At 42.6% G+C, this 15250-nt stretch overlaps 1 protein-coding gene across 1 annotated transcript in view; it reads left to right on the plus strand.

Annotated features, from left to right (window-relative positions):
• LOC124012295 (sperm-associated antigen 1A-like) overlaps window positions 1–15250 on the plus strand; it is a gene marked incomplete at its 3' end in the record, with an annotated part of 47173 nt that overhangs the window by 3860 nt on the left and 28063 nt on the right. Inside the window, exon 2 of the mRNA XM_046325758.1 lies at window positions 8483–8582. Within this exon, the coding sequence (XP_046181714.1) occupies window positions 8483–8582 (100 nt within the window). The remainder of the gene's footprint in view (window positions 1–8482; window positions 8583–15250) is intronic.

A 15250-nucleotide genomic window follows, 5' to 3' on the forward strand; every position in this document is an offset into this window, starting at 1 on the left:
AGTGGAAGGAGGACCTGTGTATTCTCTACTCTAATAGAGCTGTTTGTTGTTAAAGGTATAGAGAGGACCTGTGTGTCTGTCTAACAGAGCACTAACTTGTTGTTAAAGGTATAGAGTGGAGGAGGACCTGTGTATTCTCTACTCTAATGAGCTGTTTGTTGTTAAGGTATAGAGAGGACCTGTATGTATTCTCTACTCTCAGAACTCTTTTGTTGTTAAAGGTATAGAGAGTGGGAGGGGACCATGTGTATTCTCTCTCTAACAGAGCTGTTTGTTAAGGTATAGGAGGACCTGTGTATTCTCTACTCTAACAGAGCTGTTTGTTGTTAAAGGTATAGAGAGTGGAGAGGACCTGTATTCTCTACTCCTAACAGAGCTGTTTGTTGTTAAAGGTATAAGAGAGGACCATATGTCATTCTCTCTCTAACAAACTGTTGTTGTTAAAGGTATAGAGAGTGGAGGGACACATGTCTTCTCTGCCTCTAACAGAGCTGTTTGTTGTTAAAGGTATAGAGAGGACCTGTGTATTCTACTCTAGCAGAACTGCTTGTTGTTTATAGAGAGTGGAGAGGAGGTATAAGAGTGGAGAGGACCTGTGTATTCTCTACTTAACAGAGCTGTTTGTTGTTAAAAATTATAGAGAGTGGAGAGGACCTGTGTATTCTCTACTCTAACAGAGCTGTTTGTTGTTAAAGGTATAGAGAGTGGAGAGGACCTGTATATTCTTACTCTAACAGAGCTGTTTGTTGTTAAAGGTATATAGAGAGTGGAGAGGACCTGTGTATTTCTCTACTCTAACAGAGCTGTTGTTGTAGAGAGTAAAGTATAGAGAGTGGAGAGGACCTGTGTATTCTCTACTCTCTGAGCTGCTTGTTGTTAAAGGTATAGAGAGTGGAGAGGACCTGTGTATTCTCTACTCTAACAGAGCTGCTTGTTGTTAAAGGTATAGAGAGTGGAGAGGACCTGTGTATTCTCTACTCTAACAGAGCTGCTTGTTGTTAAAGGTATAGAGAGTGGAGAGGACCTGTGTATTCTCTACTCTAACAGAGCTGCTTGTTGTTAAAGGTATAGAGAGTGGAGAGGACCTGTGTATTCTCTACTCTAATGAGCTGCTTGTTGTTAAAAGGTATAGAGAGGACCTGTGTATTCTCTGCTCTAACAGAGCTGCTTGTTGTTAAAGGTATAGAGAGTGGAGAGGACCTGTATTCTCTACCTAACAGAACTGCTTGTTGTTAAAGGTACAGAGAGTGGAGAGGACCTGTGTATTCTCTACTCTAACAGAGCTGCTTGTTGTTAAAGGTATAGAGAGTGGAGAGGACCTGTGTATTCTCTACTCTAACAGAGCTGCTTGTTGTTAAAGGTATAGAGAGTGGAGAGGACCTGTGTATTCTCTACTCCGAGAGAGCTGTTTGTTGTTAAAGGTATAGAGAGTGGAGAGGACCTGTGTATTCTCTACTCTAACAGAGCTGCTTGTTGTTAAAGGTATAGAGAGTGGAGAGGACCTGTATTTCTACTCTAACAGAGCTGCTTGTTGTTAAAGGTATAGAGAGGACCTGTGTATTCTACTCTAACAGAGCTGTTTGTTGTTAAAGGTATAGAGAGGACCTGTGTATTCTCTACTCTAACAGAGCTGTTTGTTGTTAAAGGTATAGAGAGGACCTGTGTATTCTCTACTCTAACAGAGCTGCTTGTTGTTAAAGGTATAGAGAGGACCTGTGTATTCTCTACTCTAACAGAGCTGTTTGTTGTTAAAGGTATAGAGAGGACCTGTGTATTCTCTACTCTAACAGAGCTGCTTGTTGTTAAAGGTATAGAGAGTGGAGAGGACCTGTGTATTCTCTACTCTAACAGAGCTGTTTGTTGTTAAAGGTATAGAGAGTGGAGAGGACCTGTGTATTCTCTACTCTAACAGAGCTGCTTGTTGTTAAAGGTATAGAGAGTGGAGAGGACCTGTGTATTCTCTACTCTAACAGAGCTGCTTGTTGTTAAAGGTATAGAGAGTGGAGAGGACCTGTGTATTCTCTACTCTAACAGAGCTGTTTGTTGTTAAAGGTATAGAGTGGAGAGGACCTGTGTATTCTCTACTTTAACAGAGCTGCTTGTTGTTAAAGGTATAGAGAGGACCTGTGTATTCTCTACTCTAACAGAGCTGTTTGTTGTTAAAGGTATAGAGAGTGGAAGAGGACCTGTGTATTCTCTACTCTAACATAGCTGCTTGTTGTTAAAGGTATAGAGAGGACCTGTGTATTCTCTACTCTAACAGAGCTGTTTGTTGTTAAAGGTATAGAGAGTGGAGGACCTGTGTATTCTCTACTCTAACAGAGCTGTTTGTTGTTAAAGGTATAGAGAGTGGAGAGGACCTGTGTATTCTCTACTCTAACAGAGCTGTTTGTTGTTAAAGGTATAGTGGAGAGGACCTGTGTATTCTCTACTCTAACAGAGCTGTTTGTTGTTAAAGGTATAGAGAGGACCTGTGTATTCTCTACTCTAACAGGCTGTTTGTTTTTAAAGGTATAGAGAGGACCTGTGTATTCTCTACTCTAACAGAGCTGCTTGTTGTTAAAGGTATAGAGAGTGGAGAGGACCTGTGTATTCTCTACTCTAACAGAGCTGTTTGTTGTTAAAGGTATAGAGAGTGGAGAGGACCTGTGTATTCTCTACTCTAACAGAGCTGTTTGTTGTTAAAGGTATAGAGAGTGGAGAGGACCTGTGTATTCTCTACTCTAACAGAGCTGTTTGTTGTTAAAGGTATAGAGAGTGGAGAGGACCTGTGTATTCTCTACTCTAACAGAGCTGCTTGTTGTTAAAGGTATAGAGAGTGGAGAGGACCTGTGTATTCTCTACTCTAACAGAGCTGTTTGTTGTTAAAGGTATAGTGGAGAGGACCTGTGTATTCTCTACTCTAACAGAGCTGTTTGTTGTTAAAGGTATAGAGAGTGGAGAGGACCTGTGTATTCTCTACTCTAACAGAGCTGTTTGTTGTTAAAGGTATAGAGAGAGGACCTGTGTATTCTCTACTCTAACAGAGCTGTTTGTTGTTAAAGGTATAGAGAGTGGAGAGGACCTGTGTATTCTCTACTCTAACAGAGCTGCTTGTTGTTAAAGGTATAGAGAGGACCTGTATTCTCTACTCTAACAGAGCTGTTTGTTGTTAAAGGTATAGAGAGTGGAGAGGACCTGTGTATTCTCTACTCTAACAGAGCTGTTTGTTGTTAAAGGTATAGAGAGTGGAGGACCTGTGTATTCTCTACTCTAACAGAGCTGTTTGTTGTTAAAGGTATAGAGAGGACCTGTATTCTCTACTCTAACAGAGCTGTTTGTTGTTAAAGGTATAGAGAGTGGAGAGGACCTGTGTATTCTCTACTCTAACAGAGCTGTTTGTTGTTAAAGGTATAGAGAGGACCTGTGTATTCTCTACTCTAACAGAGCTGTTTGTTGTTAAAGGTATAGAGAGTGGAGAGGACCTGTGTATTCTCTACTCTAACAGAGCTGTTTGTTGTTAAAGGTATAGAGAGGACCTGTGTATTCTCTACTCTAACAGAGCTGCTTGTTGTTAAAGGTATAGAGAGTGGAGAGGACCTGTGTATTCTCTACTCTAACAGAGCTGTTTGTTGTTAAAGGTATAGAGAGTGGAGAGGACCTGTGTATTCTCTACTCTAACAGAGCTGCTTGTTGTTAAAGGTATAGAGAGGACCTGTGTATTCTCTACTCTAACAGAGCTGTTTGTTGTTAAAGGTATAGAGAGTGGAGAGGACCTGTGTATTCTCTACTCTAACAGAGCTGCTTGTTGTTAAAGGTATAGAGAGTGGAGAGGACCTGTGTATTCTCTACTCTAACAGAGCTGCTTGTTGTTAAAGGTATAGAGAGTGGAGAGGACCTGTGTATTCTCTACTCTAACAGAGCTGCTTGTTGTTAAAGGTATAGAGAGGACCTGTGTATTCTCTACTCTAACAGAGCTGTTTGTTGTTAAAGGTATAGAGAGTGGAGAGGACCTGTGTATTCTCTACTCTAACAGAGCTGCTTGTTGTTAAAGGTATAGAGAGTGGAGAGGACCTGTGTATTCTCTACTCTAACAGAGCTGTTTGTTGTTAAAGGTATAGAGAGGACCTGTGTATTCTCTACTCTAACAGAGCTGCTTGTTGTTAAAGGTATAGAGAGTGGAGAGGACCTGTGTATTCTCTACTCTAACAGAGCTGTTTGTTGTTAAAGGTATAGAGAGTGGAGAGGACCTGTGTATTCTCTACTCTAACAGAGCTGTTTGTTGTTAAAGGTATAGAGAGGACCTGTGTATTCTCTACTCTAACAGAGCTGTTTGTTGTTAAAGGTATAGAGAGTGGAGAGGACCTGTGTATTCTCTACTCTAACAGAGCTGTTTGTTGTTAAAGGTATAGAGAGGACCTGTGTATTCTCTACTCTAACAGAGCTGTTTGTTGTTAAAGGTATAGAGAGTGGAGAGGACCTGTGTATTCTCTACTCTAACAGAGCTGTTTGTTGTTAAAGGTATAGAGAGGACCTGTGTATTCTCTACTCTAACAGAGCTGTTTGTTGTTAAAGGTATAGAGAGTGGAGAGGACCTGTGTATTCTTCTCTACTCTAACAGAGCTGTTTGTTGTTAAAGGTATAGAGAGTGGAGAGGACCTGTGTATTCTCTACTCTAACAGAGCTGCTTGTTGTTAAAGGTATAGAGAGGACCTGTGTATTCTCTACTCTAACAGAGCTGTTTGTTGTTAAAGGTATAGAGAGTGGAGAGGACCTGTGTATTCTCTACTCTAACAGAGCTGTTTGTTGTTAAAGGTATAGAGAGTGGAGAGGACCTGTGTATTCTCTACTCTAACAGAGCTGTTTGTTGTTAAAGGTATAGAGAGGACCTGTGTATTCTCTACTCTAACAGAGCTGCTTGTTGTTAAAGGTATAGAGAGGACCTGTGTATTCTCTACTCTAACAGAGCTGTTTGTTGTTAAAGGTATAGAGAGTGGAGAGGACCTGTGTATTCTCTACTCTAACAGAGCTGTTTGTTGTTAAAGGTATAGAGAGGACCTGTGTATTCTCTACTCTAACAGAGCTGCTTGTTGTTAAAGGTATAGAGAGTGGAGAGGACCTGTGTATTCTCTACTCTAACAGAGCTGCTTGTTGTTAAAGGTATAGAGAGGACCTGTGTATTCTCTACTCTAACAGAGCTGTTTGTTGTTAAAGGTATAGAGAGGACCTGTGTATTCTCTACTCTAACAGAGCTGCTTGTTGTTAAAGGTATAGAGAGTGGAGAGGACCTGTGTATTCTCTACTCTAACAGAGCTGCTTGTTGTTAAAGGTATAGAGAGGACCTGTGTATTCTCTACTCTAACAGAGCTGTTTGTTGTTAAAGGTATAGAGAGTGGAGAGGACCTGTGTATTCTCTACTCTAACAGAGCTGTTTGTTGTTAAAGGTATAGAGAGTGGAGAGGACCTGTGTATTCTCTACTCTAACAGAGCTGTTTGTTGTTAAAGGTATAGAGAGGACCTGTGTATTCTCTACTCTAACAGAGCTGTTTGTTGTTAAAGGTATAGAGAGTGGAGAGGACCTGTGTATTCTCTACTCTAACAGAGCTGTTTGTTGTTAAAGGTATAGAGAGGACCTGTGTATTCTCTACTCTAACAGAGCTGTTTGTTGTTAAAGGTATAGAGAGTGGAGAGGACCTGTGTATTCTCTACTCTAACAGAGCTGTTTGTTGTTAAAGGTATAGAGAGTGGAGAGGACCTGTGTATTCTCTACTCTAACAGAGCTGCTTGTTGTTAAAGGTATAGAGAGGACCTGTGTATTCTCTACTCTAACAGAGCTGTTTGTTGTTAAAGGTATAGAGAGTGGAGAGGACCTGTGTATTCTCTACTCTAACAGAGCTGTTTGTTGTTAAAGGTATAGAGAGTGGAGAGGACCTGTGTATTCTCTACTCTAACAGAGCTGTTTGTTGTTAAAGGTATAGAGAGGACCTGTGTATTCTCTACTCTAACAGAGCTGCTTGTTGTTAAAGGTATAGAGAGGACCTGTGTATTCTCTACTCTAACAGAGCTGTTTGTTGTTAAAGGTATAGAGAGGACCTGTGTATTCTCTACTCTAACAGAGCTGCTTGTTGTTAAAGGTATAGAGAGTGGAGAGGACCTGTGTATTCTCTACTCTAACAGAGCTGCTTGTTGTTAAAGGTATAGAGAGGACCTGTGTATTCTCTACTCTAACAGAGCTGTTTGTTGTTAAAGGTATAGAGAGGACCTGTGTATTCTCTACTCTAACAGAGCTGTTTGTTGTTAAAGGTATAGAGAGGACCTGTGTATTCTCTACTCTAACAGAGCTGTTTGTTGTTAAAGGTATAGAGAGTGGAGAGGACCTGTGTATTCTCTACTCTAACAGAGCTGTTTGTTGTTAAAGGTATAGAGAGTGGAGAGGACCTGTGTATTCTCTACTCTAACAGAGCTGTTTGTTGTTAAAGGTATAGAGAGGACCTGTGTATTCTCTACTCTAACAGAGCTGTTTGTTGTTAAAGGTATAGAGAGTGGAGAGGACCTGTGTATTCTCTACTCTAACAGAGCTGCTTGTTGTTAAAGGTATAGAGAGGACCTGTGTATTCTCTACTCTAACAGAGCTGTTTGTTGTTAAAGGTATAGAGAGGACCTGTGTATTCTCTACTCTAACAGAGCTGTTTGTTGTTAAAGGTATAGAGAGGACCTGTGTATTCTCTACTCTAACAGAGCTGCTTGTTGTTAAAGGTATAGAGCAGTGGTTCTTAACCTTGTTGGAGGTACTGAACCCCACCAGTTTCATATGCGCATTCACCGAACCCTTCTTAATTGGAAAAATAAAATATTATTTTTTCAAATTCATAACATAGTTTACTGGTGCACAAAATGAACCGTGCATCAACATCACTGTGTTCAAAGAACAAAATCATCAAAACATGATTTTCACACAAAAACATAATAATGAATATTTGCTGCAAATCAGTGTGACTTCTGCTGTTTCCTTTCAGAGACCAGTTCAGAAATGCGCAGCTTCACCTTGGCAAGTGCCACTCTCATGTCATTTTCACAACAAAGTCTGTTCCTTTTCTTCGTTTTTATGTCCAGCATCCTCAAAGGATTGCTGGCAAAGATATGTTGTAACAAACGGTGTGAAAATCTCCAGAGCTTTCTTAGCAATAACAGGATACGTTACCATTTGTTGACACCAAAACGTTGAAAGCGTTGTTGTTCTGAAGAGTTGCTGTTGAACCTGGCTCTGCTGAATTTCAATGATTTCGTCGAGGTATTCATCATTGACATCTGTTGTCTCAACACTAAACGTGAACGGCTGTCTCACCCATGCTGGATATGACTCTCTTGTAGGGAAGTATCCGTCAAGATACTTTGCAAGCTCATCTAAGTGCGTGGCAATTGCTTGCTTCAGTTCCGAAGGTACAGAAATGTCTCCGATTCCAGATACATCTTCGATCTTACTTACACAGTCGTCCAGCAGGGGAAAGTTTGCGAAGTTATTGTTCTCTGTTCGTCGTTTCCATAACAGTAGCTTTTTTTTAAGCCTTCAGGTTTTCCTCCACTTCGATGATGTTGACTCCACCGCCCTGCATCTTTTGATTGAGATGACTGAGAGCTACGAAGATTTCAGCCATGTATGCTAAAATGAGAATGAACTCAGAATTAACTTCAGCCTCTTTTCCCATCATGATATTCGCCATCTTCAACACAGCTGGTTTTATGAGTGTTTCACCAATGGTGTGTGGTTTGCCCTGCTTTGCGATCAGGTAAGCAACCGTGCGATGCTGTGAGGATCGGTTTGTTGATGGGTACAAAGCCGAGAACAGGCAGAGTAGCCTTTTCATCGAATCTGGCTCTCTTCACCTTGAATTCAGTGAGCGTTGTGTTCTTGTATTTTCCATCTCCATGCAGCTTAAGGAAGTGTTCTCTTAGTTTTGCCGGTGCTAGACTAGAATTGCTCAACTTAGCATTGCAAATCATGCAGTTAGGACGCTGACTCCCATCACGTTCTGTTATACATGTGAATCCATATTATACATATTCGTCTGACCACTTTATTTCTTTGCTCGACATAGTAAGTATGAAGGGATTAAAATATTAAGAAAGAAATCACAAGACGACTTCTGAGCGCACCAAATTCCCTGCAGCACAGATAGGCCAAGCGATGAAGCGTGATCACCTGCAGCCAATGATGGCGTGTCATCACAAATCATATGAGTCGGATGTGTGTCTTGACCTCCGCCGAACCCCTGAGACTGACTCACCGAACCCCTGGGGTTCGATCGAACCCAGGTTAAGAACCACTGGTATAGAGAGTGGAGAGGACCTGTGTATTCTCTACTCTAACAGAGCTGCTTGTTGTTAAAGGTATAGAGAGGACCTGTGTATTCTCTACTCTAACAGAGCTGTTTGTTGTTAAAGGTATAGAGAGTGGAGAGGACCTGTGTATTCTCTACTCTAACAGAGCTGTTTGTTGTTAAAGGTATAGAGAGTGGAGAGGACCTGTGTATTCTCTACTCTAACAGAGCTGCTTGCTACCTGAAGGATGGGAGCAACACAGAGTGTATCAAGGACTGCACCAGGTGAGGAGGCCTTGCTATCGCCCCTTCTACAGGCAAATACTCTTCTACATCTGTGTCCCAAATGGAAACCTATTGCAGATATAATGCATTACTGTTGACCAGGGCCCTTGTTATAGTGCACTATATAGGGCATATGGTGCCATTTGAAACACATCCCACCTCTCCCTGGGCTCAGTAAACATGTTAATAGTGGCAGGAGTATTAGGCTGTCAGAGAGAGACAGAGTATTAGGCTGTCAGAGAGACAGAGTATTAGGCTGTCAGAGAGACAGAGTATTAGGCTGTCAGAGAGACAGACGGAGTATTAGGCTGTCAGAGAGAGAGACAGAGTATTAGGCTGTCAGAGAGAGAGACAGAGTATTAGGCTGTCAGAGAGACAGAGTATTAGGCTGTCAGAGAGACAGAGTATTAGGCTGTCAGAGAGACAGAGTATTAGGCTGTCAGAGAGACAGAGTATTAGGCTGTCAGAAAGAGACAGAGTATTAGGCTGTCAGAGAGACAGAGTATTAGGCTGTCAGAGAGACAGAGTATTAGGCTGTCAGAGAGAGACAGAGTATTTGGCTGTCAGAGAGAGACAGAGTATTAGGCTGTCAGAGAGAGACAGAGTATTAGGCTGTCAGAGAGACAGAGTATTAGGCTGTCAGAGAGAGACAGAGTATTAGGCTGTCAGAGAGACAGAGTATTAGGCTGTCAGAGAGACAGAGTATTAGGCTGTCAGAGAGAGACAGAGTATTAGGCTGTCAGAGAGAGACAGAGTATTAGGCTGTCAGAGAGAGAGACAGAGTATTAGGCTGTCAGAGAGAGAGACAGAGTATTAGGCTGTCAGAGAGAGAGACAGAGTATTAGGCTGTCAGAGAGACAGAGTATTCGGCTGTCAGAGAGAGACAGAGTATTAGGCTGTCAGAGAGAGAGACAGAGAGAGACAGAGTATTAGGCTGTTAGAGAGACAGAGTATTAGCCTGTCAGAGAGAGAGACAGAGTATTAGACTGTCAGAGAGAGACAGAGTATTAGACTGTTAGAGAGACAGAGTATTAGGCTGTCAGAGAGAGACAGAGTATTAGGCTGTCAGAGAGACAGAGTATTAGGCTGTCAGAGAGACAGAGTATTAGGCTGTCAGAGAGACAGACAGAGTATTAGGCTGTCAGAGAGAGAGACAGAGTATTAGGCTGTCAGAGAGAGAGACAGAGTATTAGGCTGTCAGAGAGACAGAGTATTAGGCTGTCAGAGAGACAGAGTATTAGGCTGTCAGAGAGACAGAGTATTAGGCTGTCAGAGAGACAGAGTATTAGGCTGTCAGAAAGAGACAGAGTATTAGGCTGTCAGAGAGACAGAGTATTAGGCTGTCAGAGAGACAGAGTATTAGGCTGTCAGAGAGAGACAGAGTATTTGGCTGTCAGAGAGAGACAGAGTATTAGGCTGTCAGAGAGAGACAGAGTATTAGACTGTCGGAGAGACAGAGTATTAGACTGTCAGAGAGAGACAGAGTATTAGGCTGTCAGAGAGACAGAGTATTAGGCTGTCAGAGAGAGACAGAGTATTAGGCTGTCAGAGAGAGAGACAGAGTATTAGGCTGTCAGAGAGAGACAGAGTATTAGGCTGTCAGAGAGAGAGACAGAGTATTAGGCTGTCAGAGAGAGAGACAGAGTATTAGGCTGTCAGAGAGAGAGACAGAGTATTAGGCTGTCAGAGAGACAGAGTATTCGGCTGTCAGAGAGAGACAGAGTATTAGGCTGTCAGAGAGAGAGACAGAGAGAGACAGAGTATTAGGCTGTTAGAGAGACAGAGTATTAGCCTGTCAGAGAGAGAGACAGAGTATTAGAGAGAGAGAGAGAGAGACAGAGTATTAGACTGTTAGAGAGACAGAGTATTAGGCTGTCAGAGAGAGACAGAGTATTAGACTGTCAGAGAGAGACAGAGTATTAGACTGTCAGAGAGAGACAGAGTATTAGGCTGTCAGAGAGAGACAGAGTATTAGACTGTTAGAGAGACAGAGTATTAGGCTGTCAGAGAGAGACAGAGTATTAGACTGTCAGAGAGAGACAGAGTATTAGACTGTCAGAGAGAGACAGAGTATTAGGCTGTTAGAGACAGAGTATTAGGCTGTTAGAGAGAGACAGAGTATTAGGCTGTCAGAGAGAGAGACAGAGTATTAGGCTGTCAGAGAGAGACAGAGTATTAGACTGTCAGAGAGAGAGAGTATTAGACTGTCAGAGAGAGACAGAGTATTAGACTGTCAGAGAGAGACAGAGTATTAGACTGTCAGAGAGAGACAGAGTATTAGGCTGTTAGAGACAGAGTATTGGGCTGTTAGAGAGAGACAGAGTATTAGACTGTCAGAGAGAGAGACAGAGAGACAGAATATTAGACTGTCTGAGAGAGACAGAGAGAGACATAGTATTAGACTGTCTGAGAGAGAGACAGAGTATTAGGCTGTTAGAGAGAGACAGAGTATTAGGCTGTCAGAGAGACAGAGTATTAGGCTGTCAGAGAGAGACAGAGTATTAGGCTGTCAGAGAGACAGAGTATTAGGCTGTCAGAGAGAGAGACAGAGTATTAGGCTGTCAGAGAGAGAGACAGAGTATTAGGCTGTCAGAGAGAGAGACAGAGAGACAGAATATTAGACTGTCTGAGAGTGACAGAGAGAGACATAGTATTAGACTGTTAGAGAGAGACAGAGTATTAGGCTGTCAGAGAGAGAGACAGAGTATTAGGCTGTTAGAGAGAGAGACAGAGTATTAGGCTGTCAGAGAGAGAGACAGAGTATTAGGCTGTTAGAGAGACAGAGAGACAGAGAGACAGAATATTAGACTGTCTGAGAGAGACAGAGAGAGACATAGTATTAGACTGTCTGAGAGAGAGACAGAGTATTAGGCTGTCAGAGAGAGAGACAGAGTATTAGACTGTCAGAGAGACAGAGTATTAGGCTGTCAGAGAGACAGAGTATTAGGCTGTCAGAGAGACAGAGTATTAGACTGTCTGAGAGAGAGACAGAGAGACAGAGTATTAGGCTGTCAGAGAGACAGAGTATTAGACTGTCTGAGAGAGAGACAGAGAGACATAGTATTAGGCTGTCAGAGAGACAGAGTATTAGACTGTCTGAGAGAGAGACAGAGAGACAGAGTATTAGGCTGTCAGAGAGACAGAGTATTAGACTGTCTGAGAGAGACAGAGAGAGACAGAGTATTAGGTTGTCAGAGAGAGAGACAGAGTATTAGGCTGTCAGAGAGAGAGACAGAGTATTAGACTGTCAGAGAGAGACAGAGTATTAGACTGTTAGAGAGAGACAGAGTATTAGGCTGTCAGAGAGAGACAGAGTATTAGGCTGTTAGAGAGAGACCGAGTATTAGGCTGTTAGAGAGAGACAGAGTATTAGGCTGTTAGGGAGAGACAGACTATTCGGCTGTTAGAGAGACAGAGTATTAGGCTGTCAGAGAGAGACGGAGAGAGACATATTATTAGGTTGTCTGAGAGAGACAGAGTATTAGGCTGTCAGAGAGACAGAGTATTAGGCTGTCAGAAAGAGACAGAGTATTAGGCTGTTAGAGAGAGACAGAGTATTAGGCTGTCAGAGAGAGACAGAGTATTAGGCTGTTAGAGAGACAGAGTATTAGGCTGTCAGAGAGAGAGACAGAGAGACAGAGTATTAGGCTGTCTGAGAGAGAGACAGAGAGACAGAGTATTAGGCTGTCAGAGAGAGACAGAGTATTAGGCTGTTAGAGAGACAGAGTATTAGGCTGTCAGAGAGAGACAGAGTATTAGACTGTCAGAGAGAGACAGAGAGAGACAGAGTATTAGGCTGTCAGAGAGAGACAGAGTATTAGACTGTTAGAGAGACAGAGTATTAGGCTGTTAGAGAGACAGAGTATTAGGCTGTCAGAGAGAGACAGAGTATTAGACTGTCAGAGAGAGACAGAGTATTAGACTGTCAGAGAGAGACAGAGTATTAGGCTGTTAGAGACAGAGTATTGGGCTGTTAGAGAGAGACAGAGTATTAGACTGTCAGAGAGAGAGACAGAGTATTAGGCTGTCAGAGAGAGAGACAGAGAGACAGAATATTAGACTGTCTGAGAGAGACAGAGAGAGACATAGTATTAGACTGTCTGAGAGAGAGACAGAGTATTAGGCTGTTAGAGAGAGACAGAGTATTAGGCTGTCAGAGAGACAGAGTATTAGGCTGTCAGAGAGAGACAGAGTATTAGGCTGTCAGAGAGACAGAGTATTAGGCTGTCAGAGAGAGAGACAGAGTATTAGGCTGTCAGAGAGAGAGACAGAGTATTAGGCTGTCAGAGAGAGAGACAGAGAGACAGAATATTAGACTGTCTGAGAGTGACAGAGAGAGACATAGTATTAGACTGTTAGAGAGAGACAGAGTATTAGGCTGTCAGAGAGAGAGACAGAGTATTAGGCTGTTAGAGAGAGAGACAGAGTATTAGGCTGTCAGAGAGAGAGACAGAGTATTAGGCTGTTAGAGAGAGAGACAGAGAGACAGAATATTAGACTGTCTGAGAGAGACAGAGAGAGACATAGTATTAGACTGTCTGAGAGAGAGACAGAGTATTAGGCTGTCAGAGAGAGAGACAGAGTATTAGACTGTCAGAGAGACAGAGTATTAGGCTGTCAGAGAGACAGAGTATTAGGCTGTCAGAGAGACAGAGTATTAGACTGTCTGAGAGAGAGACAGAGAGACAGAGTATTAGGCTGTCAGAGAGACAGAGTATTAGACTGTCTGAGAGAGAGACAGAGAGACATAGTATTAGGCTGTCAGAGAGACAGAGTATTAGACTGTCTGAGAGAGAGACAGAGAGACAGAGTATTAGGCTGTCAGAGAGACAGAGTATTAGACTGTCTGAGAGAGACAGAGAGAGACAGAGTATTAGGTTGTCAGAGAGAGAGACAGAGTATTAGGCTGTCAGAGAGAGACAGAGTATTAGACTGTCAGAGAGAGACAGAGTATTAGACTGTTAGGGAGAGACAGAGTATTAGGCTGTCAGAGAGAGACAGAGTATTAGGCTGTTAGAGAGAGACCGAGTATTAGGCTGTTAGAGAGAGACAGAGTATTAGGCTGTTAGGGAGAGACAGACTATTAGGCTGTCAGAGAGAGACGGAGAGAGACATATTATTAGGTTGTCTGAGAGAGACAGAGTATTAGGCTGTTAGAGAGAGACAGAGAGAGATCTATTATTAGCTTGTCTGAGAGAGACAGAGTATTAGGCTTTCAGAGAGAGAGACAGAGTATTAGGCTGTCAGAGAGACAGAGTATTAGGCTGTCAGAGAGAGACAGAGTATTAGGCTGTTAGAGAGAGACAGAGTATTAGGCTGTCAGAGAGAGACAGAGTATTAGGCTGTTAGATAGACAGAGTATTAGGCTGTCAGAGAGAGAGACAGAGAGACAGAGTATTAGGCTGTCTGAGAGAGAGACAGAGAGACAGAGTATTAGGCTGTCAGAGAGAGACAGAGTATTAGGCTGTTAGAGAGACAGAGTATTAGGCTGTCAGAGAGAGACAGAGTATTAGACTGTCAGAGAGAGACAGAGAGAGACAGAGTATTAGGCTGTCAGAGAGAGACAGAGTATTAGACTGTTAGAGAGACAGAGTATTAGGCTGTTAGAGAGACAGAGTATTAGGCTGTCAGAGAGAGACAGAGTATTAGACTGTCAGAGAGAGACAGAGTATTAGACTGTCAGAGAGAGACAGAGTATTAGGGTGTTAGAGAGAGACAGAGTATTAGGGTGTTAGAGAGAGACAGAGTATTAGGCTGTCAGAGAGAGAGACAGAGTATTAGGCTGTCAGAGAGAGACAGAGTATTAGGCTGTCAGAGAGAGACAGAGTATTAGGCTGTTAGAGAGAGACAGAGTATTAGGCTGTCAGAGAGAGACAGAGAGAGACAGAGTATTAGGCTGTCAGAGAGAGACAGAGTATTAGACTGTTAGAGAGACTGTATTAGGCTGTTAGAGAGACAGAGTATTAGGCTGTCAGAGAGAGACAGAGTATTAGACTGTCAGAGAGAGACAGAGTATTAGACTGTCAGAGAGAGACAGAGTATTAGGCTGTTAGAGTCAGAGTATTAGGCTGTTAGAGAGAGACAGAGTATTAGGCTGTCAGAGAGAGAGACAGAGTATTAGGCTGTCAGAGAGAGACAGAGTATTAGGCTGTCAGAGAGAGACAGAGTATTAGGCTGTTAGAGAGAGACAGAGTATTAGGCTGTCAGAGAGAGACAGAGTATTAGACTGTCAGAGAGAGACAGAGAGAGACAGAGTATTAGGCTGTCAGAGAGAGACAGAGTATTAGACTGTTAGAGAGACAGAGTATTAGGCTGTTAGAGAGACAGAGTATTAGGCTGTCAGAGAGAGACAGAGTATTAGACTGTCAGAGAGAGACAGAGTATTAGACTGTCAGAGAGAGACAGAGTATTAGGCTGTTAGAGACAGAGTATTAGGCTGTTAGAGAGAGACAGAGTATTAGGCTGTCAGAGAGAGAGAGACAGAGTATTAGGCTGTCAGAGAGAGAGAGACAGAGTATTAGGCTGTTAGAGAGAGACCGAGTATTAGACTGTCAGAGAGAGACAGAGTATTAGGCTGTTAGAGAGAGACAGAGTATTAGGCTGTTAGAGAGAGACAGAGTATTAGGCTGTCAGAGAGAGACAGAGTATTAGGCTGTCAGAGAGAGACA

This window comes from Oncorhynchus gorbuscha, linkage group LG24 (genome assembly GCF_021184085.1).
Source record: "Oncorhynchus gorbuscha isolate QuinsamMale2020 ecotype Even-year linkage group LG24, OgorEven_v1.0, whole genome shotgun sequence".
Classification (NCBI taxonomy): domain Eukaryota; kingdom Metazoa; phylum Chordata; class Actinopteri; order Salmoniformes; family Salmonidae; genus Oncorhynchus; species Oncorhynchus gorbuscha.